Here is a 27300-nt window from a genome sequence, read left to right as displayed (position 1 = left end):
CTAATCACACGCTACATCCATTCAGGTTGGATGATCGTCCACCTCTGTTTCAGAATGTGGAAGTAAGGCCAGCAGCCGGCTGATTGGTCTGGATCCTTACAGGGCTGTAGCACAACGGATGATGATAATGATTATTATTATTATTATTTTTTTTTTTTTTACTACTTTGCGCTTAGTAGAAATTTCTCATTTGTATGCGAAATTTACCTTTTTTCCAGGAATAAGAATTTCCCGTTAATCGAGAAATTTTCCTTTACCTCACAATACTGTAATCAAGATAACAACGTTATGTTGCCTTCTTGTCAGTTCCACAGAACAGCCAAGCGATGCAGAGAAAATAATATAAATAATAGTGAATCATCAGCAAACATGGAATAGTTAATCTTCTAAGTACATGCATTTCTAATTGCGATAAAGCGACAGTTACTTGCTTAAAATAGTTAAATAACATATTTTTCTTAAATAAATTTTTAATTCGCACCTTTCTATTCAAATTTGTCAATATCTCTCCGGCAATATTGGCAAACCTGTTGTCACAAGAAAAAAACAACAAGAATGGAAACATGATTACAAATGGCGTTTTTTGATCTAGAAGATTTGAGATTTTAAAACTGAAAATAGTTCATTATTTTTTTTACACAGTTCATACAAACGAGTGATTGTAGGTCCAGTGAATACCTGAACGTCTCATATATATTTGTTTTTAATCAAAATATTTGATTGTGTTCTTGAAGTGTACATCTGAAGTGGTATTTTCACATAACCTTACGTCTTAACCTAATTAAAATAAAAATGGCTGGTTTTGCCCTGAAAGTCAAAACTAAGTCAGGACAAATGGTTGTTAAAGGATTAAATCCGAAAGACACTATAGCCGATTTAAAACATAAATTGGCTTCTCTCACTAATATAAAAGAAAACTGCTTGCATATTCTAGCTGGTTATCCTCCAAAACCCGTAGATTTATCAATAAATGATGCCACTCTGGAATCAAGAAAAATCTGTTCTGGGGACACGCTTATTGTAGAAGAAAAGCAGTTAGTATACTCTGAACATAATGCCAGTTGTGAAGAACCAAGACATCATATTGTAGATAGTCAACTAGGATGCCCTGGCATACTTATGAGAAAAGTTGTGCCTGCCGATAATTCATGTCTTTTCACAAGTATTGGTTTTGTTCTTAGTGGTAAGTTTCTTATACAAACCAGGGTGAAACTAGCGTTGAGATAGTTCTTGTGATTTTTGGAAGCGAAAATCGTTGAATTTATAAGGGATTTTTCGTGGAGATGCAGTTATTGCATATGCAAGACATAACAAAAGCCAAAACTAACCAAACCTAACCTGTCTCATTAGTATATGCAAGATATATAAGTGGAGTACGAAGGGAACTACCTCAGCGCAAATTTAGCACAAATGAGGTAATTTATATCAATTTTTATAGTGCTACTGAACAGTTCAAGCATATCGTTAAATAAAATATGCTACAGGTAGTACACACATTTAGTATAATGTCATATTAGTACGGTACTTCAATGTATCAAATCATGAACATAACTAACTTTAAAAATTAAAATTATAGGTGCTTAATGTGTATTTTAATTATACGTACTAGCTGTAAGCTTACAGAAGTAATTATATGGTGTAGGCCTAGCCTAGACAATATACGGTATCTAAAATTAATGTTGTCATCCACCAAAATTTACTTCATTTTATTAGGCCTAGTAATTTGGTAATTTTTCCAAAAGCCTCCAAGACATGACAGGTGAGGTCCAGGTGGCGAAATCTTTAACTAAATCTTTGTCCAGATGGCAATATAAGAGTATACCAATGGTATTCAATCCACTGTACTCATATCCCCTAGGGTACCCCACATACGCGGGATTGTCTCAAGAGATGCACATCCCACTTTCTAGGTATGTAAAACTGCTACATACTTATTTTATTATATTTGCTGATAATTATTTTAGTTATATATTTCCTTCAAGAACATAAACTCTCGTTTTTCGTTGTTCAATGACATTGTACATAGGCTAATTCATTACTATTATGATAGCATCAATAATTACTGTACCGGTATGTATGACAATAGCATTATTATTATTATTATTATTATTATTATTATTAATAGTAATAATAAAAAAAAATAACATATGCCTAATTCTTCATCATTTATTTTGCATACAATATCAATCAGTCTTCTGTTATTTCCTATATAATTTCAATGCAGTCTATAGGTACACTCTAGTAAAAGAAGATTGAATACCACTGGTATATACCAAATTAATCGAAATTTCGCCTAGTGCATCGTAGACACTTTCCGAAAAAATATTCACTTTGTATGTAGAAGGTTCGTCATTTGTATCAAACTGCACCGATCTTCATCAGCAACTTGTTTAGTATTTATTTAGTGAACTCCAGCCCCGACTATTATTTGAAAGCAATCAATGTCTTTGTTCATTACGGTTTGCTACAATTTATATATAACTTGGGATAAACTCCAGAACACGGACTGCACCCTTTCCCTCTTACTTCAAAATTCCAACCTTGTGCACACAAAATAAATTATTGGCACTGAAAAGTGCCTTTTCGTAAATATAATGATGCACATTCGACAAACGCAGACAAATCTGCTCTTTTTAGTATTTTAAGACATAATTTGGTAGGTGCAGTCCGTGTTCTAAAATTTTCCCTTTAGAATGTTCGATGAATAGCATCACTATATACTGTATGATAGTTTTTGAGTAAGTAGTGCAGACTGGTTAGAAGTAAGGGACTCAACATAGCCTATTTATATAACAAGTCACAGCATAGATCTATGGGTCTGTATTATAGAGCTTTCATACACAACAGACCATTTCAATTAATTTACCATTGCAAAGTTTTTTCTAATCTTTTTAAGAATTGAAGGGATGACAATGATACAGTCCTCTCCCACATACACAAAATTTTAAAGGAAAGCGTGTTAATGGTTTAGAGTCCAGTGCTATTAGGTGCAGTACCATAATTTCTTCGACATGTAAGCCTACTTACATCATTTGTTGAGTAATTTTTATAATATTTTAATAGTAACTTCCCCATACGTGTAAGAAATGAACTCGCACAAAAAAAACATTTTTGTTAAAAGTGTAGCTTTGGACTATCTCATTCTCACCCCTTCAATTATTCTGTTTACTTTTAGTTCTCAATTTATTGTACAAGAGGAGCTCATTGAAAGCAAACCAGTGCATTACTGCTATTAGCACATGCAGTATTCATTACCAACTGTGACAATGCACGATACAACAAATTTAGAACTTAGATATAAGTATAGTTTTGCAGTGAATTCTGGCTCATTGTGAAAAAGCAGAAATTAAAGGGTTGCTATGTTGGCTCAGGAAGGATCTAAAATTATAGAAAAAGAATAGAAATTATCATATGAATCCATCAAGCGAATAATAAAAAAAGCAAACTAACAACAACTTCAATTTTCAATTGCTAGAAGAGGAAAAAAATTCTAGGTACTCTTCTTTAATTTAATATTTTTTTGTTTTTGCTCTGTGTGTTAGTTATGCTTTGTTCATGAGACAGTACTGTTATTGGGAAAGCTGAAGGAGTGTCTTTCTAAATAAAAAAATAATAAACCTAACTTAATTCTGTAACTACCCCAAAAATCTGCTGTTGCCATGTTTAGACTTGTCACTGGTCATGTTACTTGAGTAAACATCTTCATAAAATTGTCATTCTTTATTTACCATATTGTCAGCTACAGAGCATTCTCTTGTATAATGTAAGTCGACTGGGTGGCGCACGAAGGCTATTCAACATGCAGCAAACCATCTCCCACACACTTGGCAATTTTATTATTACTGAAATTACCTTGACTATAAGATATACTGGAAATGATGTCCTTCTACTGTAATAAATCTTTGAGAACTCTTCAAGATTTAAGAATTTTAGTGGCTTCATATGCTGTAGTTGTAGAGATACCAGTTTCTTGCATGAGATGACGGAGAGATTTCTGAGAGATGTGTTTCAATCTATCTCCTATTTCATGCAGTTTTTCCTCAATCAGTGCATGCTGTGGTCTTTTGCTGCTTTTATTCAATACTGGCAGAATTTCCCTAAATTTTTAACGAGGCTGTATATGGTGCTGCTTTGTGGAATGCGAACATTAGAAAATGTTCTTTCAAATCGTATTTTTACCGTTCTGCAATCACTCTTTTCTCAGATAAGTCTCTACCATGAAAATTCTTTGCTCTAATGTAAATTTCTATGGTGCCGTGTGAGCAAGCTAATCTAAACACTTCACTAACATCATCAGAATAATAACACGCAATCCAACATCATCACAACTACTCCTAAATTTAAACACTTCACTAACACAATTAGAAGAATAACACCGCAATCTATCAATCAACACAACCACTCCTAAATCTGAATACTTTCACTAACACAAATCAGAAAAATAACGTGCAATCTAACGTCATTACAATCATTCCTAAATCTAAACACTTCACTAACACAGTCAGAAGAATAACACGCAATCTAATGTCAACACAATCACTCCTACAGAGAGACAGAACTGGACTGCTGAGTGTGTGGGAGACGATTTGCTGTGTGTTGCATGGCCTTCGTGCCTGTCGCACGTTGCCCAGTCGACCTACATTATGTAAGTGAATGTTCAGTATGCAGTACAGAGGAGGAAATATACATCACATTACGTGTACTAAAGGACAACGTATCAAGAGGAATAGATAGATCAAAGAGAACTTTGAAGCAGTTTGATTCTAGAATGAAACAAGCAATGCACATAAGAAGAAAGGATGAGAAGAAGCAGAGGATAAAGAAGAAAAAGAAATAAAAGTAGGGTGTATATTGCATTGTTAACCTTGTGTAATTGAAATTTTTAGATAACTGTAAGTTGGAATGGAGAAATCCTAGTGGTGTTAGTAATTACTGAAATTGCTTCTTTCTTTAACTAAGGACAGACTCAATGCACTGAAGGGCCCCATCTGACTCAGACATCACTGGATAAACAATATAAATGTGTGGTTCAAATTCAAATTGAAATACAGTTAACTCTGGATATAGTGAACTAGGTTATAGTGAACATTCGGCTATAGTGAACCTAAATCGTTGGTCCCAACCTGCATACATTATAAAGTACATTAATACTTCCGTTTATAGTGAAACCTCACTTCGGTTATAGTGAACTTAAAACTAGAACTTCCCCAAGAAAATGTAATTTTAAAATGGCCAAAAATGGTAATTTACGAAACCCTTTCTCCTATAAACTTCCAAGAATATGTTCAGAACAAAATCTGAAACCTTCTACTCCTTAAGTGCATTGAAAGACAAAGGATTTGTTCAGCTTCCAGGACAGCTTGAAACATGTTAAAGAGAATAGTGTACGCAGTAAGGGAGAAAGGAAGGATTAGTTCTGACTTCTTTAAAAGAGGTTATTCGAAGAATTGGAAGAGAAAGTGTTTTTTTTAAAAGGGAGTAGAGTGATGACAAAAGGATAAATACAAGAAGGATTACAGTATAATGGTCCTCAACTCTCCTTTCCGCATCTTTGTAAAAGTGAACCCGGGGAAATTCCAAGGCCGAGTACACAGTAGGCATACCCCTAGTGGGAAGAGGTGTGAAATCGGTTAGTGTCTACTACCTACATGATCAGATTAGATTCAAGTTTCGAACTGTGAACATCTGAATGTCGAAGCATAAAGTGTTTAAGTTGGAAGATAAAGTGAACTTATTACTGATATTGAAAGTGGTCTGTCCCAAGTGGACGTTAATATTGTATGTATAGCAATGTCAATAGTATAAAAAAACACTTCAGTTTTAGTGAACCTCGGATATAGTGAACGAGGTTCTGTAGGGGTTCATTATAACCGGAGTTGACTATACAGTAAAATAAAATGCATATAATGTTTCTTATTCTCTTATTAGGCCTAATGAATGACCTGTTTTAATTTTAACAAGTTTGATGTGTTAGTCCTCCTTTTACCACATTGTGCTTTATGTTGATTCCAGGTAAGGTTGATGTGGATAATGCCCCATTTATGCGACAAATAATAGCAGAGGCAGTCTCTAGTGATCCAGACTGTTATTCAGAAGCAATATTAGGGAAACCAAATTCTGAGTACAGCAAATGGATCTTGAAATCTGATTCGTGGGGTGGAGCTATAGAGTTGGCCGTACTGTCTAACTTTTATGGCTTGGAGATTGCAGTTGTTGACACATTGAATGCTATTATCAACAGGTTTGGAGAGGACCAGCATTATGCTCAGAGAGTGTTCCTCGTGTTTGATGGCATCCATTATGACCCTCTTTACCTCGAACCACTTGAGGTATAAATAATAATTTTTCTGTACTACACTTTCTTCCTATCATTAATGCCTGAATATGGAATATGCATGCAAATATGAAAACAAATGTATTAACATATGCAGTATATGAATGTAATTACAGTAAAACCCTGATAAGACGCTGTTCAAGGGACCAGGTATAAACCGCGTATTAACCAGAACCGCATATTAGGCGAGTATACTAATTTTGACTTATATACAGTATCTATTAGCATTTTTCTTTATTGAAATATATGGTTCATGAAAGATAATACAGCATTACTGTATTATGTAATTACTATACTGTACGTAATAGACGTTTACAATATGGACTGTACTTAATTCTTTCGAAAAAAGTCATTTCTATTTGTTTGCCATGTGCATGTTCTCCCGACGTCGCAGCTGCAGTGATAGAGTCGCGATTTTTTTATTATCGTCCTTAATGTGGATGATGGGATTCCTAATGAATCAGAGAATTATTTCTGAGTAAGAATACTGTTTTCATCGTACTTTTGTAATATTTCCAATTTTTCCGACACAGATAGTGCTTTTCTTTGAACACTCATTGTGATCACACTCACAGACACTTCAATACACTAAAGAAAAATAAACTGACCAGCAAACATTTCCAGAATTTTATTACAGCCAAATGAGGAATGTTGTTTGAGAGAGAGAGTTAACAAGAGGGTTGGGTAACTATTGTAAGCGCTTAGATAAGGAGTCAAATAAGAGAGCTTAACAAGAGGGTAGGGTATTTTACAGTATGAGGTTTAAATGGGCAGGTAAAGGGTCGAATATCAGTATTTTTCAGGTTAATGGCACCAGTGAGTTCAATGGCCAAAATGTTTCATAGCTATTACAGTAAGTTACATTACTGAAAATTACATCGAAAATATTCCACAAAAATAGCGTATTATTCGGGACTTGAGCGCAACAAACGGGGCATTTTATAAAGGCGTTATATATGAAATATACAGGAACCGAACAAAAAAAGCATATTACCTGGGATAGCATAATAAGCGGATGTGTCTTATCGAGGTTTTACTGTACTTCAGTTTGTCCTGTAATACTGTAGATATCATGTCAGTATTTCGTGAAATAAGATATCAGTTAAATGTATTATGTTTTGTTTAATGTAAAAGTTTTTCTTACTTTTTTTTTCTTACACATACCAGAATCACCAAAATACAAACTCAGCATGATTTCTACATTGTCCTCACAAAGATATGTGCGACAGTCAGTATTTTCGTGTACACAGAAAACCCCCTCTTAGTGTCCACATTATATGTAGGGAACACACTGCCTGCAAATAATTCACACCAAATTCATTGTGGTCATCTATTGATAGGCCACCTTTAGTAGCAACTTATGAAAGCAGAGAAGTGGGGCAAGGGGAAGATAACCTTCGTCACCTATGACTGCTGACTGCTGGTCTACGTTCATGTGCTTCAGCAGAGGTGAATGATCATTCAATCAGTATGGGGATAATGTGTTGTAAGCACAATGATCATTATAGCTGGCCTACAGATCCAAATTTTGCTACCCATCGTAGTTCCTCAAATTCATCACGATGCTGGATGGGCACCAGTCCATACTTCAGCCGAAATTTTTATGAGAAAATTTCTTCTTCCATGATGACTCAAACCAGCACTCATTTCATATCGCTAAACCAAGGCCTGATGCCTTTCACCAAGTGCCAAGCAGCTCTACAGAGGCATTCCACAGTTTGTGCTGACAGATCGCCAATTTGACCAATTCCAACTGAAAAATAAAACTATTTCCATCAGAGTGATCTTTTCCTCACATACTAATTGTGTCCGTATAGGTCGTTATCTCATGAAACCAAATGCATGGGTGTGCTGTAACTTACAGTAAGAACCTTGTGGTGGGGATATGTGAGTAGTAGAAGCATAGCAAGGGAAGGGAAGCTTCTCAGTCCACTTTCTTCTTCCCCTGATGGTCAGGAAGGTTTCACAAGATAACAGATGGCTATACATTTCGTCAGGGGTATAATAATATAATATAATATAATATAATATAATATAATATAATATAATATAATATAATATAATATAATATAATATAATATAAAAGACTTAATATGCTATTAGCAATGAACTCCATGTGTTCCAGAGATGCTGCGAAGGTTGTTGGAATCTCAAATGTTAGGTATCCAGCAATGTTATTTTGTAAAATTTGATCTAATAAATCTTATATATTGACATGTTCATTAGCTGAGCCATGCAATATTCAGATTATCTCAGTCCTTTCTCTTTTGATAAAAGTATGCTATTATTCACTCAGAGATGAAGCTGCCCAAGTGTTGTTAGTAACTTTGTTTTCCTGTTAATTTTTTCCAGTATATAAAAAAAATTCTAAATGAGTATTGGAGAACAAGAACAACCAATCATTCAGTTGCTAAAAATATTTCATAAAATCTCTGTAACTCTTATATGCCCCAAAAATTAATTCTTTTCAATTTCTAATTACTAACAAAAGTCTCGTGATAAAGATATCACTTTTCTTGTCAAATTGTAATTTCAGTACCATATTAATTTAAGCTTAGTGTTTTCAATTCCCTCTCTAGTTCTTTCTTACCGGCTGCAAGTAGTTTTAGGTCATCCATATGAAATATGTGTAACAAATTATATTCAAAGCCATTGAGTGAATAATTCCCTTTATTCAGTTTACCTCTTGAGATTCGTGTCATAATATAGAAAAGCATTGTTAAGAGTATAACCATGAAATATTCCTCTTCTTATTTTAATTTTTTAGGGCGAAAGGAACTAGCCACCCTACCACATTATCTCCTCATTTAGTTGCCTCATGAATGATATGCCTCATTCGTGTCACTTATGAGGTTCAAACTAGTTTTCAGACTGTTTACTTAACATACATACATTTTAATTTTATTGATAATTTGGTATTGCTATTGGTTAAGTTGTATTGTTGCATAGCATTGCATTATTATGTTGTTGTTGTTTTCTAATGCCAGGCGTTTGACAATAAAGTCATTTGAGGCGTTTGACAATAAAGTTATTTGACCTCTTGCACTCCACTATTTTTCAAAGATATTATCATGACCAGCCAATGAAGCACAGATTTTGAGGTGTTCCGAATCCATTTCTTCGTTTGAGTTGCACAATGGACAGTTAGGGGACTGATATATTCCAATTCTATGCAGGTGTTTAGCCAAACAATCATGGCCTGTTGCCAATCTAAATGCAGCTACAGACGATTTTCGTGGTAAATCGGGAATTAACTGTGGATTTTGATGCAGAGAGTTCCGTTTTTTCCCTTGGGATTGTGTTATCAAATTTTGTTTGTTGAAGTCTAAGTATGTAGATTTAATAAATCTCTTCACAGAGTAATACGTAGATTTAGTAACAGGTCTGTAAGTAGCAGTGCTGCCCTTCTTTCCTAAAGCATCTGCATTCTTGTTTCCCAGGATTCCACAATGGGATGGTATCCATTGGAATACAATTCTTTTATTGAGTGATATTAATTGAGAGAGCATTTTAGTTATTTCTGCTGTTTGAGATGAAGGTGTGTGTTTAGAGACGATTGATAGAATAGCTGCTTTGGAGTCTGACAATATAACTGCATTCCTAAATTTATTGATGTGGCATAGAAGATTCCTGAGACATTCACTTATTGCAATGATTTCACCATCAAAACTTGTTGTTCCATATCCAAGTGATCTATAAAGTGAGAAGAGACAGCACGTAACACCTGCACCGGCACCTTGTTCTCTGGAGATCAAGGATCCGTCGGTGTGTAAATGAAGCCAGTTTTGTGGAGGGTACCTAATATTAATTGTCTCTGAAGACAGTTGTTTCAGTATTTCAGTGTTTACTTCTGATTTCAGTATTTCTTAGTTAAATGGCAAGTTGTAGCCGATTTAAGTGAACACCATATTTTAACGTTTTGGTGGCTACTTCATTCACACACAACCCCCAGAATATCTGGAGGACCACACCTGCTGTTGGTCGACGGGTCCATTGGACCTAGCTGGGAGATCTTGTTGATCACCAGCTTTCCCTCCTTAAGCCACTGGAAATTTTAGTGCCATAGCAGGTCAGCACTAGGAACAGAAAAGTAGAAAGAGGATGAAGGAAAGGGAAATGAACCCCTAGGCCTCGAATGCTCTAATGCCGTATTGCATTATTATAAATTTGCACAAATCAAATGAAGTTCCTTTGATTCCGACCATCGTCATTGACTTGATAATCCTGCTGTGAGAATTGTGTCATAATGCCTTGCAAAATCATAAAATTATTAGATTTCTTACCGTTCTTTAGGTTGTTCAGTTACTGTGTTGGATAGCAGATTACCTTTCACTGCTTTGGAACCTTTCTGACATCTTATTAACTTATTTATTCAATATACACTGGGTTAAAATTTTCGATAAGATTACTGAGTTGTGCAGCAATATGCAGGTTAAGATTTTGTACATTTTTTTCAAGATTCTGAGTAAGAGAGGTTTTCCTCATGATGAATTACCAGCCCATCAACTAGAAAGTATGGTGATAGTTAAAAACTACCTTCGAAGACAGAACGGACTGTAGGGTCCAATCCTTGATGTTCGTGATAATGAAGATTTTGTACATCATGCATAAAAAGTAATGATTATCCTGTATATTGTTCTTTGTTATTAAATGTATAATTCCTTCACAAAACTTGTTATTGATAAGATAATCTATGTGCTTATCATTGAATTGCAGTACGAGTATGTTGACAATAGTTAATACACAGGAAAGTTTCAAGCAATAATTTGCTGTGCCTTCTGGACCAGATGCTTTCCAGTTGAATGTTTACTACCTCCAAGTCCATAGAAGTTAATGAAGTTCATTTCAAAGTAGAACTTCTTCTTTTTCTTGTTCTTATCTTCCAGTCAAAGACAAGCACGATTATGGTTCATATTCTTTTCACACAGTTCCTTCTGTGATTCTTTCGTCTATTCTTTACTCACTAGGTTATGTTTACTCAGTTATTATTGCTGGTAATTTTTTCTCTCCTACCTCCCCTCTCCCCTCCCTCCTCCCTCCTTGACTGTGGTATCTCCAGTATGGAAGACTGACACACTAAAAGTTGTAGTAGTGTTACATATAATCGGCTTAGAGTGTAAACCTGCTAACTAACAAAAAGGAAATTTTACAGGGGAAACAAAAAACTGAGTATAAAATAACCCTGAAACTTTAAGACCAAATCCGAAGTACAGGTGTTAATACCAGGTTTACACTCTAAACCAACGATATAGTTTTACAAGAACATGAAAATGTGTTTTGGTCAGCATGGTAGGAAGTTTAGCATTTCTGATTACATACATCACACAATTTTGAAATAAAACTATGGTCAAAGTGTTGAGCTTTATCATATAAGATCGCAATTTAATCTTGATACTTTGTTGTTGTTTTCTAATGCCAGGCGTTTGACAATAAAGTCATCTGACCTCTTGCACTCCAATATTTTTCAAAGATATTATCATGACCAGCCAATGAAGCACAGATTTTGAGGTGTTCCGAATCCATTTCTTGGTTTGAGTTGCACAATGGACAGTTAGGGGACTGATATATTCCAATTCTATGCAGGTGTTTGGCCAAACAATCATGGCCCGTTGCCAATATAAATGCAGCTACAGACGATTTTCGTGGTAAATCGGGAATTAACTATGGATTTTGATGCAGAGAGTTCCATTTTTTCCCTTGGGATTGTGTCATCAAATTTTGTTTGTTGAAGTCTAAGTATGTAGATTTAATAAATCTCTTCACAGAGTAATACATAGATTTAGTAACAGGTCTGTAAGTAGCAGTGCTGCCCTTCTTTCCTAAAGCATCCGCATTCTCGTTTCCCAGGATTCCACAATGGGATGGTATCATTGGAATACAATTCTTTTATTGAGTGATATTAATTGAGAGAGCATTTTAGTTATTTCTGCTGTTTGAGATGAAGGTGTGTGTTTAGAGAATATTGATAGAATAGCTGCTTTGGAGTCTGACAATATAACTGCATTCCTAAATTTATTGATGTGGCATAGAAGATTCCTGAGATTTTCCCTTATTGCAATGATTTCACCATCAAAACTTGTTATTCCATATCCAAGAGATCTATAAAGTGAGAAGAGACAGCACGTAACACCTGCACCGGCACCTTGTTCTCTGGAGATCAAGGATCCGTCGGTGTATAAATGAAGCCAGTTTTGTGGAGGGTACCTAATATTAATTGTCTCTAAAGACAATTGTTTCAGTATTTCAGTGTTTACTTCTGATTTCAGTATTTCTTCTGTTAAATTTAGATTATATTCTATATTTAATAGAGTTAAAGGGTTTGGTTTAACTTGTAAGTTTTCTTTTAAATTCTGGATATTGATTTTCTGTTTTAATTCTTGAACAATGGATATGAAACTTTTTTGAGTTTTCAATCTACAAATCTTGATACTTTATGCTATCTGTATGACAGTACTTTTACTTGCTTTCAGGGTAGCAATATACAGACTATGTTTCTGACAAGTGATGAACAAGTTCTGCAGCAAGCAGAGGAACTGGCTCATGAAGCTAAGTCAAGTAGGCAGTTTACAGATCTGGAACGCTTCAGCCTCAAGTGTCTTGTATGCCAAGTACTACTAAAAGGGCAGATTCAGGCACAAGAACATGCAAAGAGCACAGGGCACATGAATTTTGGTGAGACTGCATAGTAAAGCGTTTCTTTGAGAATAATGTTGTTATATAAGAGATTATTGTTACATTGATTCAAAATAATATAAACAGGAATAATACAATTCGTATTTGTAGTTGTTCGAAAGAAATCACTCAGTAGGATCTGTATGTATATTTTTGTGTATTTTTCACTTCGTTTATAATTATATATGGTTATGAAAAGAGAAAAGGGGACCGAAAATTTGTGAGATGACACACTAAATAGTTCATATCAAAGGACTGCAATACTGGCACTTATTTTATAAGCTCGTAATTAATTATAAATTTGTGCAGTAAAGGTTCAGAATTTATATTTATTTAATATTTTTGTTATCTACTTTATTGAGTGGAAATATTTCTTACAGATAGGCAGGATGAAAATAATGAACTTTGTTAGAATGTAACTATTGAAGAAATGTTTTAAGTTATATTTTGTTATATACAGGGTAATTCACGAGTATTTACCGTTCCTTACGAGGTTTATTTTCGAAAACATTTTGAGCAAAAAAAGTCATATAAACATTTGTCCTAATCTCGATTTTTTCAGAATTACACTAATTTGAAGTTGTTTGTAAAATACCATTATTCTTGAGTTTTAAGAGTAAAAGAATATTACAGATAAAGAATGACCTATTCAGGAGTATCATTTCTTTAATTAGCTAATATTCTGAAGCTAGACATGTGTTGTGAATTTCATAGTTGCTTCGTACAGAATTTTTTTTCGATTTCTAACTACAAAATTACATTTTCTTACACATTTATCACAACAATTATTACTGCCTGTGTCTCACGTCCTGAACCGAGAGTTCCCTAGTGCTTATAACCACGCCTCTTAGGTCTGCTCAGACCGGCATGGCAACTGCAGCGTGGCGGCACGGCAGCATATTACATGTGTGGAAAACATTATCCTATGCCAGTGCAGGGGTGTTTACTGTTTATAATAATACTGTAATCATGGTTACCACTATCGCTATTATCTCTGATGGAGATTTCCTAAAATGTATGTACACACTCGGCCACTCTTCGTTCAGTCTGGACAACTGCTGAATTACCATAGGGCAGCGTTTCTCAATGTGTGTTCCGGGGTTCCGTAAGCCCTATATGATTTTAAATTTTATTTTATACCTTTTTTTTTTTTTTTTTACTTGGTTATTTAACGATATTGTATCAACTACTACGTTATTTTGCATTGATGGGATTGATGATAGTGAAATGGTATTTGGCGAGATGAGGTCAGAGATTCGCCAAACATTACATGACATTCGCCTTACGGTTGGAGAAAACCTCGGGGAAAAAATCCAACCAGGTAATCAGACCAAGCGGGAATCGAACCTGCGCCCGAGCGAAACTCTGAACCGATAGGCAAGCGCCTTAGTCGACTGGGCTACTCCGGTGGCTATTTTATACTTAGTGGATACTATAAAAATATATATGTTGACCTATGCATCAGAGACGTGGCCTCTTAGCGAAAGGGATAAATTTAGATTGGCCGCATTCGAAAGGAAGATATTGCGAAGGATTTTTGGACCTGTAAGGGATGGTGAAACTTGGAGAATAAGATATAACAACGAATTATACCAGCTTTATGAGTCTCCCAATATAATAACATCCATAAAGATTGCTCGTCTGAGATGGGCAGGGCATGTTAAGAGAATGGATGAATGTGAAATACCTAGGAAGGTGATGGAATATGGGATTGCTGGAGGAAGAAGAGTTGGAAGGCCAAAGCTACGATGGATGGACTGTGTTATGGATGACATTAAGAGGCTTGGAGTGAAGAACTGGTGGACGGTGGCTAAAGATCAAGACCGATGGAGAAGAATTCTTAAGGAAGCCGAGGCCTGATCCAGGCTGTAGTGCTATGGATGATGATGATGTTAAAATATATAAATGTTACGAAAATATGAATCAATAATAACATGAAACCACCGATAATGATGATGATAATAATAATAATAATAATAATAATAATAATAATAATAATAATAATAATAATAATAATAATATTCCAATAATATGTTTAATGAACATCTAAAACGGAAAATACCCATAATACTTATCACTTTCATCACTGGATTCTCTGCGTATGTGTTCACTAAAACAAAATACCGAAAAGACAAAATGCAGAAGTACAGTAGAAATGAGACAACAACTTTCCGCCATAAAACCAGTTTTTGGGCTTGAAAAGCAAATACATTCGTCCCACTGAACAGAATTATTGAGATACTAGCTTTCACTTGTCTGTTAATTATTAAATACTAATAAAATATTACAAGGATTCTGCAGTTACACTTTAGATTAAAAGGGGTTTCGCGGTGGAAAAAGTTTGAGAAACACTGCCATAGAGGAAAGAGTTTACGGATGTGTACACGTGATAACCGTAATCGTGATTAGGTCGATAATCTCAAGTAGAGACTGTAGTCTACCACTGGTATTAGTGTTTAGTTACAGGAATTGATGAGAAGGACATAATTTGTTTTGTGAGGGGATAGCCTATACATTCGCTTGTCCATAGCTGACGAAAAAATCCTGAAAAGGCCGATGTGTTGAATGTAGGGTAGTAGGCACATGCGATACCCAGGACCACCCACTCTCTCCCTCTGCGTCTCGCCCCGCAAAGAAACAGCTCAGGAAGTGAGGCATGGGCAGTACAAATCACGCCACTCTTGTAAATTCTTTAAGACTGTACATTAGGATGCATAATTAAACTATAAAGAATCAAGTTCCTTAAGTCGTATGATTTGTAACAATTTTTGTGATAAGTGCATAAGAATGATTTAACTTTTAGTTAAAAATTGAAAAATAAAATCTGTATGAGGCAATTTAACAACACATTTTTAGATTCAGAACACTAGCTAATTAAAGAAGTGACACTTCTGAATAGTTCATTCTCTATTTGTAATATTTTTTTTACCCTTAAAACTAAAGAAAAAGGTATTTTACTAACAACTTCAAATTAGTGTAACTTTGAAAATATTGAAATTAGGACACTTGTTTATATGACATTTTTTGCTAAGAATGTCTTTGAAAATAAGCTCTGTAAGGATGGTAAATCCTCGTGAATCATCCTGTATATAGCAGGACTTGAGATAGTAATTCGAGACAAGTAAGTAGTAGCTACAGATGAGGCAAGACCTAGCATGTGAGCTGTGTGGAAGGGGAAAGAATGAAGAAAGAGAATCTATATTCATTGGTGAAATAGCCACGATACATGATAAGGTCACATAACAGGTCTTACCTCCTGTACTGTACTTGTCTCATACTCAAGATATTTGTATGAGGCTAAGTGTGAAAGAATTTATATAAAAAATAATGAAAATGTAATTTGTAACTTTTATTTTTTAAGTATAGAAACAAGAAAATTAACAAATTATTACATTTTATCCTTGAGGAAAATTTAGATTTGTGAACTAGAGATATGTATACTATGACGCTTGGATTTGAAATGGACTTTAAATTATGGGTGCAGCTTTTGTTTAGTAAATTTATTTTTGTCTACTTACTTTCCTAGAATTTGTAAAAAGTATATACGAAATATGAGCAAATCTTTTGTCAAATTGACCATTGTGTCAGTATCGTCACAAAGGCTACAGTTTTAGGGAAGAATAATTATTCAACACCAATTAAAAAAACAGAATAGTCGTAAAATTACCATTGCAGCATCTTATGATTTCTTCAGCATTCACCCTAGGTCTGATTAATTTCACGAACAGATTTTAAATATAACTTTTTGAGTGTAATAAAAAAATTGATACGAGGCGTGTCCACAAAGTGAGTTCCTTTTGCAAATATTGCTGCTGCAACACTGCAGTCACAATTTTGCACATGCATGCTGAGTTTCTTTATCCGTTGCAAAGCCATAGATACCATTTGGAGACAGTAACATCGTGTTGACGAATTGTTCTGTGTATTTAAAATGTCCAAGATAATTGAGCAGCCTATTACCTGTGAAATACAGTCTGTTATCCATGTCTTGAATGCAAGAAATGTGAAACTGCTAGACATTCATCGTCAACTTAGTGAGCTGTATGGAAAATATACCATGGTAAAAAGATTGATAGTGGAGATTTAATGGAGATCATGAAAACGTGGTTGATCTGTGGACAATGATGGTTTTGTGTGTGCGAAGAGAGAGTTCGTGATGGCATTCAATTCATAATTTCGTCACATTGCATTTCCCACAAATTTCATGGTCATTTCACACGAAATTGTGTCAAGATTTTCAGATGCCAAGTGCTCGTCAAGGAACACAAACAGAAATGGGCTGCCAGTGCATTGAATTTTCTCACACAATATAGTCAGCTGAGCAAGGTGTTGAGTTCTTGGGCCACACTGTTACAGCTGACTAGACGTGGGTGTCGCACATGTCTCATGAATCAAAGCAGCAATCATTGGAGTTGAGGAACACATCATCGCCAATAAAGACAAAGCCAAGCTATTTCAATTTGCAAGCTTATGTGCACAGGGTTTTGGAACAGATAAGAAGCTTTGCTTATTTAATTTTCGCCTACAGGCGAACAAACAACAGAGATGTCTATTGTGGACACTGAGAAACTGTGTTATGTGATCCAGGACAAAAGATGTGGCATGCTTACTTGTTGTGTTGTGTTCCTTTATGGAAATGCCCAGTCGCACATTGCCACCAAATCTCAAGAACATTTTGATCCTCCCCCTACAGCCCTAAGTTAGTACTGAGTGATTTCATCTGTTTCTTGGTAGCCAGTGTTTTTTAGAAGATGTCAATACCAAAGAAGGCATTAGTACATAGTTTTCATCATAGACAGTGTCATTCCACAGTGTACATGAATACAAAACTTGTTCCCATTATGACAAGTGCCTTAATAATGGTGGGAATTACATATAAAAGTAGTTAAGGTAGTATGTAGAATGCAATGGAAATAAAAATTTTTTAAAAATATTTTTAATAACTAATTGGGACTTACTTTCTGGACATGCCTTGTATATTCATTAATTTTTAATTAAATATTTAGGTTTCTGAGCTGCTTGTCAAGAATTATTAATTCCCATACCTCAGTTAAATGTTTGTTTAGTTTAAAAGTACTTTCCATACTATTATAGAAATATGTGTTTTGTTCTGATAATGAATTTGTGAAAAGGATTGTTAGAATTGTAAGATAATACTTAACATTCACACGAGACCTTAGAATAATGCTTTTTGATGACAATGATTCAAGAACATTCACACAAGACCTTAGAATAATGCTTTTTGATGACAATGATTCAAGAACATTCACACGAGACTTTAGAATAATGCTTGTTGATGACAATGATTCAAGAATGGTAATAATCACAGTCGAACTATATCACAAAAATATGTAGAACTAAGAAGCTTCGAAGATAATAGAAATTGGAAGAAGATCATAATGCTTTTTTTTTTTTTTTGTGAACTGCTAAAGACCGTAAAAAATCTGTTATAACTACTATTGTTTTTCTGCGTATTTTTAAAATGAACTACGATATAGAATAAGCAACTTAGTACATATTACCTTATATTTACGACATTCACCTAAAATAAGAATGCTTGTGTATTCAAGTTATTACACCTTTTTCTTTCATTGTATATTATACAGTATATTTTTATTGTCAAATATTTTAGACTATTTTTTGTTTTGGGAGGGATTCATTAACATATACATTCTTTATATATAATATATATCAGATATATTTATTACAGAAATGTGTTGAATTCTACGATAATTAATACTCTGTATGAATTATGAATATTCTTTATACAGAACCCTTGCTGTTAGTTTTTCTTTAAATGTAATACTTTCAAGTAATTAAATAATCACTTTATAATTCAGACACTCATACTAATCTAGTTGTATCTTTGTAACTTGAGCACTGATAAACTATATTGTAGGACAATATATTATGATAATGTTGTAGTGACCAATTCTAAATGAATATTGTAAATGGCACCGCAGTAATGTATTGTTCCATGTCTGAATTAGATTAATACAGGAGACACAATGTGCAAGTAAGCTAAAGTTTTGCATGTATGCTTCCTAAATCTAGTAGCATCAAATGGCTGATTGATTGCTTCCATACAAAATCGGACATATCCAACAGTTTAAATTTTCCTTTCTCATTATACAAAGTGGTATCATACTACAAAAAAATATAATGATAAAAGATTTTTCACCGAAATATATAGTTTTTCAGCATCTTATATACTGAAGAAGTTGCTAGTATATCTTTTGTGGGCAACCTTTTTGTCCATATTGTTTGAATTTGATTCATATTAAATATTTACGAGCCAATTCATTCAGGAAGTATGTAGATGATATGTCACATTTTAACTTCATACACAAAAGTAACAGTAAATAGTAAATGCCAGGGAGTAGATAATAACTAAATCTAAATTACTTATAGTGATCCTTTTAGATATGAATAATTTAAATTCTGTCGCATTTGCTGAATATTATTATAATATGAAAGTCTGGACAAAACTATGCATTTTCTGGTCCAAGATATGAATTGATAAATTTATTGAGGCGAGTCACAGACCATATACATTTTGAGAGCAGAGATATTTGTCTATCAAGAAAAACTATTCAGCACTCATTATTTCAAGAGAATTACTAAATTTGAACAAAAATACCACTATTTCTGTAAATGTTATTATATATGAACAAAATTACCTCTTGTAATACAATTGCAAAGAGAACTAATAATAAAATAAAAAAAAAAAACGCTCAGAATTTGAAATAATTATATACCTGAAATTATGAATGCTTCCTTGACATGACAGTTCTCTCCATGTTCCACATCGATATTGGCAACAAGGGATTAAATTTTACCTACATACAATTCTTAAATGTACAAAAATGTACTTTTGTTATATTTACCAATATTTATGAAGTAGGTTTTACCATCAGAGTACATGCATAACATTTTATTTCTTTTGTTTGTAGAAGGATGCCAGCCTATAAACAGCTATCTTGAGTATACAGTATATTATGGATCTCAAGATAATTAAATGACTAAGATTAAAGATAATGTAGATAATTATTACAGTTGTCTGAACACTATTTATTAATAAAATGAATAAAATAAATAAAATTGGTTAGAAACCATACATGTTTCGGGGGCTGTGCTCCCCCATCATCAGTGGTTGTACCACGACTACGGTGTAGATGTTTTACCGCGTGTCGTATCAAAGAGGATGGGGGAGCACAGCCCCCGAAACATGTATGGTTTCTAACCAATTTTATTTATTTTATTCATTTTATTAATGAATAGTGTTCAGACAACTGTAATAATTATCTACATTATCTTTAATCTTAACTTATGAACCCTGTTGTATTTCGACCTTCTAAGTATTTAATTAAATGACATTTTACATAATCACCAGAGACCGGAAGTTTAGGCATTATGAATCATTAAAATAGCCAGGTAAAAAGGCATCATAAATAGCTAAAATTGGCAGGCATAAAGGCATTATAAATAGCTAAAATACGCAATAAAAGGCAATTACAAAAACCTTGCACTAGACTCACAACCTTGCACTTTCCACAAAGGGATTTCGGCAGCAAGAAAAGCTTTACATAAGTCGAATGCGAATTGAGATTTCGACTCGATGTTGCAATTACTGTTGGAAGCAAAGAAATCTTCTTCTCAGTAGCCTTGGAAACTGCATTTTTGTGTCTGGTTGTACTGATATGTTGCGATATGAAATATTTAGCTAGCTACAACGTCACAATGAAAACTGAAAGAAAAATAACTGTTAAAAATAATGTTAGACCCGCACTCATTATTGCCTTGTCAAATAAACACAAGTGATAATTAAAACGCTTACTGTTATACATTTTTGCATGGCAGCACTCATTGTTGCAAAGAGAATATGAACTGACTAAAAGACAATAATATACATTCGGTGAAGTCACTTTCATTGTAGTGGTTATAGAAATAAATTAAAATATACCTGTAGGCAATTTTTAATAATAAATTAATAAATAATAGGTAAATAAATAAAGGAAAAAAAAAACATTTATTTTGTAAATTAGGCATTTATATTTAAAAAAGGCAGAAAAGGACAACATAAAACTGTGACGTTTCAATTACAAATGTATAATTTGTACAGATTTACTTTCAAAATGAAGATAGATTTAACACATTTAAAAAGGCATTCTGCCAAAGTTCCGGTCTCTGATCATCACCATATAATCATATATCTCAATGATAGGTTTATTATAGGATTGGTGATACTGATTCAGAAGTCATTAGGCTACTAATCCATTTTGATTGATCCAGTAAAGCACTGATTTTGAAGAATGTATGTTCGTATAAACATTTAAGAGTATCAGTAATCATTTAAAAATACACAATTTTTAGCTTGCGTTCTGGCATCACGAGCTAGAACATGAACTATGACGGAGCTTTGGAAAATTTACTGAAAACAGTTCCATTCAATTGCTGGTCCAATTTACCAAACTTACTTTATTTTAGCGACATGAATCCGAGAATTTGCCATATGATTATTTGATGTTGGCCTTGCAGCTGGAAAAAACCTTATGGAAAAACCTAACATTTCTTTTAAAGAGTGGTCACTAAATTGATTTATAACACAATTTCAGATAGAGAAATTATCATTTCTTAAGACTTACAGTATCATATTTAGCATTATAAGGAGTGTTTGCTTTCAAAGGTTTTTGGGTCTCCCCTGAAGGTCTCAACTGGTTACGCAGTCTTGCCAAATAATGTACTCTTAATAATATTCTCACAGATTTGCTCAACAGTAGCATAATATAGGTATGACACCTTAGTTTGTTAAAAATAAATGTAAGGTCATGTTGCCTCATTATTATTATTATTATTATTATTATTATTATTATTATTATTATTATTATTATTAATGTCACATGCTACAAATGAAATTGGATGTTTGAATTTAATTGTGTGTTGTGTTTGGGATAAACTATAACAATCAAAACTGGCTTGTTTTATTTTTTAGTTGTTCAGCACAAACCTTAACCAATCCATTTCCATTAAATCAAGGTCCGTTGATAAGTCAGGTCTTCGCACTCTGCGATATTTGCACCAACTCCTAGGTTTGTTTACATTGCGCTATGGTTGGGTTGTGGAAGGGATTTGTGTTTAAATTTATATATTTCATAAAATAAGTTTCCAAAACTGATGTTTCAATAACTTTCGGAGAACGTTCTGCTTGAGAACAGCAATTGATGGCGGACATTAGTGGAATGGGATGAGAGGACCTGACTAAGAGCTGTTCAACAGTGACATCTAGCGACTTTGAATTAAATTACAATGATGTGACATCTGTATTTTAAGATGTGTAAATAGTGCTCACTCATGAATAAATTGTCAAGTATGTCAGAAATTATGTATACTGTTAATTCCACAATCTGGGATATCTGGCTGACTTCTACGGCTGACCACTAGGATTCAGAATACAAAGCAGAGGTTAACTTAAAACTAAAATACAATATGATTTGCAGAGAGAATACGGAACAATGATAAATTTAAAAATAAAGTACAATTTGATTTAGGAGAAACATGAAATGAAAGTACAATGAAGAGTAATGAAATGAAGTAAAAAAAAAAAATATTACGTAGTGTTATACAAGTGATTGTGTAAAATGGATAATGAATCTCTCAATACCATTAGAAAAATTTTGTTAATGTCCTCATTAGAAAGTTTAACAGAAAGGAGAACGGTTTTGGTTAACTTAAATGAAGTTCCCCTAGCACCAAAAAGAAGTCCTTTCACTTCCCATTCCCTAGCACCAAACAGAAGCCCTTTCACTTCCCATGAATTAATATTCATTTTGTATCTATCATTGAAGTGAGGAAGGATTGTAAACAGATTTCTTTTCATTGTTAACGTTATTGGCTTGTTGATCATCCTTCTCAAAACGGACAGTGGGGTCAAGAATGAGGCTTCTTTGAGAATAACATTTTAAAAACAAATTGTACTTGTCAGATAATTTTTAAATGGAACCAGTGGCGTAGCATGAAATTTTGAGCAGGGGAAGCTAATTCAAGTTGTCTTTCATGCAATATGAGAAAACGTATTACAAAAATATAGTCTTAAAATAAATAGTAGTCAATGTCAAGTCAGCAGTCGAAGATTGGTTGGAACCTCGTAAGTAACACAAATAAGGCATGACCTCAAATGGTACGTAGTAAAATATGATTTCACGGTTTACACATATCTCTAATAAATAGACACGTATACGTATAAGATTAGCTCACTCCCTGTCATAGAGGAATCACAATATTAACGGTCAATAGATACAGTACGTAAGTATGCGTCTGTCTTTTGGTTGTGTCCTTCATTGGCAGCAAGGGAGTCGGTCATTTGTTTTTTAGATCACACTTTTGTTCGTAAGTCAATCTTGATAATAGAATTTCCTAAAAAAAATTCAAGTAAATTGGTATCAGGAACTGTTATTTCACTCATATTTATTATATCAGCCACAATGCACACTAACACTTCAACTGAACACAACTGACGAAAAGGGATAACTCGGAAACTACTTATTTTTAATGTCAAAGCTAGCTTCTTGCTAGCCTTGCGACCAGGGTAGTTTAGTTAGAAAGCGATGAAAAATCTGCGGGGTGGGTTACACAGAAGAATGAGTGTAAGAAACCAGTCTGCTTGGAAGCTGGTGTGTGCAGGCTTCTTGTTTACTGCTGCATCACGAATCATCCTGAGCTGCCGCATCACAATATTTAACGCATAAATATAAATTCTATTAAAATTAATAAATAATTTTGTCCATAGACTGAAGGTTTATTATGAAATTATTATTAACTGGGGAAGCTGAGCTTTTTAGCTTACATTGACGCTACGCCACTGAATGGAACCAGTATCTGAACAAATATACACAAATTATTATAGAGGGATCAACTTACTACTGATGTTGCAAACTATGAGCGAAGATATTGACACCAATTATTGCGACACGTATTTCAGAATTTCAACAGAACTTTAGTGTTGGTATCAAGGAGCTCGCAAAGAAAAGTCGATGTAGGAGTTTTCTGAGAGCCTTATGTTCCACACTGGAATGATGGGAACATTCATTGACTGAAATGTATCAACAATTTTATGCAGCACTCACACAAAGGAACCGAAGACATTCTATTTTATTGACTGAGTAGCCCTAGTCATCACATCACACTTGTAATCCACGAAACTTCAGAAGCAAATGGCGCAATTTCGCAATGAATTAAGACTTCGATTTTTCTAATAGTCGCAAAACCGAACAGCATGAGGTTTGTAAACATGATTTGTTTCTTGAATCACTTGATGGTCTGTTGGAAGATTTAAAACATGTAGACAGGGTCAGCAATGACAGTGAAAGCAAAGAAGTGAGATGTCTTTAAGTAAATAGCTCTGAAAAAAGTGAATTAATTGAAATGTTAGCCAGTTATCTATCCTACAGATAGAAGAAATATCAATGTGTATATGCTACAAATATGTTATGAATGATTCTCAGGATATTAGTTTTATATGCAATTTAAAACATTTTTTAATTATGGTTTATTTAATGACGCTTGCAACTGCAGAGGTTTTATCAGTATCACCGGTGTGCCGGAATTTTGTCCCGTAGGAGTTTTTACATACCAGTAAATATATGCAATTTATCTTTTCAAATTCTTTTAACTTCTACTTGTTTATGTATTTATAATTTTTCTTTATGTGAAATACCTTTTTTAGTAGGATTTTATTTATTTATTTTATTTTTTCATTTTCTATGGCGAAGAAAAAAAAACTCAAAGTAAGAAATCCGATTGGCTACAGTGTGTTTCAAGAGGAAATGTTTTTCGTCCTTCTGTTGATTGGATTCATGTGATTTAAAAATTTGAAAAGTGGTTTGAGGAGTACCATGGAGCTATGCTAAACAAGTGTAAAATCCTAACACAAACATTTGCTAATATCCTAAAGGAAACTTTTTTTAGTGTATATTCAATCTTTGTTGAATGTTGCTCAACCACTCATTACAATGAAAGTTCTCAACAAACGCCAACAAGGACAGAAAAGATGATTATCTACAACTGACTGTTAAACAGGGAAGAAAATTAAGAATTACCAACTAATATGGGTACAATAATATAATATTTTTCTTATAGATATTATATATTACTGTCATATCTTCATTTTAAAAAATATAAGGATTTTAACAATGTTCCACAAGCTCTAAAAACCTCACAATACTGTATTCGGAAAATTGCTTGGGATCAAAATGATATTTTTATGAGTATCGCAAAGATCATCAGTGCATTTCTTCCCTTAGTTAAGGGCAAGTTGGAAGTTGCAGCCTCGAAGGTAGATGACATCACGAGCAGTGGGGGGGGGGAATGTGTTCCCTGTGACCAATACCTTCTATTCTACCTTCCTTGAAATTGCCCTTTTATAAATTCACTACGTTGGCCTAGACGTAAATGCTAATAATAAGCATTATCTGATTTACTTAGACACCAATTTGTCATAAAACCAAGATATATGAGGGGATGACTGACGAGGCCGGTTGTCGCACGATAAAATCAAGGCCACGTGAATAACGCAACATGACGATAAACCTCACAAAGTCTTGAGGAGATACAGGATAATCCGGTTTGTTATTACTACAGGAAGAGGCCCGGCGATTCCTGGTCAGATAGATAACAGACTGCAGTACACCGCAGGTTTCCAGGTAAGTTATACCCTCATATCGCACCAAGCAACTTCTGGTTGTTTGTGAGAAGTTGCTTTTGCTAAGTTTTGTAAGGCTTTATTCTGCGAGATTCGGGGCAAACAAAGCAGCCGACGGTTTCCTCCGAATGCTTCGGTTGCCAGGTATTGGTCATCAAATTTTTCTTATTTTTACCAGCTTCTATTAGTTTCACTGATTAACATTAACGAAATATTAAGATAAATATTAATAATATCATAAAATTCGGTTAATTAAAATGTGTCTCAGTGAAACGTACACCAGAGTCCGTATATGTCAGTTTCTGTCAGATGTGTTTCCAACTCACTGTAGGCTAAAGCAAGGATATGCACTATCAGCTTTACTTTTTAACTTTGCTCTAGTGTATGCCATTAGGAAAGTCCAGGATAACAGAGAGGGTTTGGAATTGAAGGGTTACATCAGCTGCTTGTCTATGCGGACGACGTGAATATGTTAGGAGAAAATCCACAAGCGATTAGGGAAAATACGAGAATTTTACTTGAAGCAAGTAGAGAGATAGGTCTGGAAGTAAATCCCGAAAAGACAAAGTATATGATAATGTCTCATGATGAGAATATTGTACGAAATGGAAATATAAAAATTAGAAATTTACCCTTCGAAGAGGTGGAAAAATTCAAATATCTGGGAGCAACACTAACAAATATAAATGATACTCGGGAGGAAATTAAACACAGAATAAATATGGGAAATGCCTGTTATTATTCGGTTGAGAAGCTTTATCATCCAGTCTGCTGTCAAAAAATCTGAAAGTTAGAATTTATAAAACAGTTATATTACCGGTTGTTCTTCATGGTTGTGAAACTTGGACTCTCACTCTGAGAGAGGAATATAGGTTAAGGGTGTTTGAGAATAAGGTGCTTAGGAAAATATTTGGGGCTAAGAGGGATGAAGTTACAGGAGAATGGAGAAAGTTACACAACACAGAACTGCACGCATTGTATTCTTCACCTGACATAATTAGGAACATTAAATCCAGACGTTTGAGATGGGCAGGGTATGTAGCACGTAGGGCGAATCCAGAAATGCATATAGGGTGTCAGCAAATGTGTTAATTGGGAGGCCAGAGGGAAGAAGACCTTTGGGGAGGCCGAGACGTAGATGGGAAGAAAATATTAAAATGGATTTGAGGGAGGTGGGATATGATGATAGAGACTGGATTAATCTTGCTCAGGATAGAGGCCAATGGTGGGCTTATGTGAGGGCGGCAATGAACCTCCGGGTTCCTTAAAAGCCAATAAGTAAGTAAGTATCATAAAATTACGATACTCTAGTATTTCTAAACATTAAGTAGTTGTAGTTGTTCTGCAAAAATTCTGAAGGACTGCTTAAACATAATTGTAGTAAGAGATTTTAAGATGTTGAGGCCCTAAGCCAACCATGCTTGGAGCTCCCCTCTCGCATCTAACATCGTACACCTTTAAAATTAAGTTTTATGCATCCTTCATTAAAATTATTATGAATGTGTTTTACCATAACTATAAAAAACAAAGTGTAACAGGTACTTGCTCTGTAATAAAACTTTTAAAATAATAATGAATCAGTCACCGGCGTAGTTCA

The 27300-nt window shown here is 34.2% G+C and overlaps 2 protein-coding genes across 2 annotated transcripts in view; both read left to right on the top strand.

The window, feature by feature from the left end:
- Nucleotides 1-546: 546 nt before the first annotated feature.
- On the top strand, nt 547-21977 carry Yod1 (Yod1 deubiquitinase). The gene is made up of 3 exons (XM_069831078.1): nt 547-1183; nt 6013-6329; nt 12805-21977. The coding sequence occupies exons 1-3, from the start codon at nt 793-795 to the stop codon at nt 13018-13020; spliced, it is 924 nt and encodes a 307-aa protein (XP_069687179.1). The 5' UTR covers nt 547-792; the 3' UTR covers nt 13021-21977.
- Nucleotides 21978-25722: 3745 nt separating this feature from the next.
- Nucleotides 25723-27300, top strand: part of LOC138694465 (uncharacterized) — a 119001-nt gene continuing 117423 nt past the window's right edge. Inside the window, exon 1 of the mRNA XM_069818237.1 lies at nt 25723-25847. Within this exon, the coding sequence (XP_069674338.1) occupies nt 25832-25847 (16 nt within the window). The 5' untranslated portion in view covers nt 25723-25831. The remainder of the gene's footprint in view (nt 25848-27300) is intronic.

The sequence above is a fragment of the Periplaneta americana genome, chromosome 1 (assembly GCF_040183065.1).
Source record: "Periplaneta americana isolate PAMFEO1 chromosome 1, P.americana_PAMFEO1_priV1, whole genome shotgun sequence".
Classification (NCBI taxonomy): Eukaryota; Metazoa; Arthropoda; class Insecta; order Blattodea; family Blattidae; genus Periplaneta; species Periplaneta americana.
This window is presented reverse-complemented; position numbering and strand designations above follow the sequence as displayed.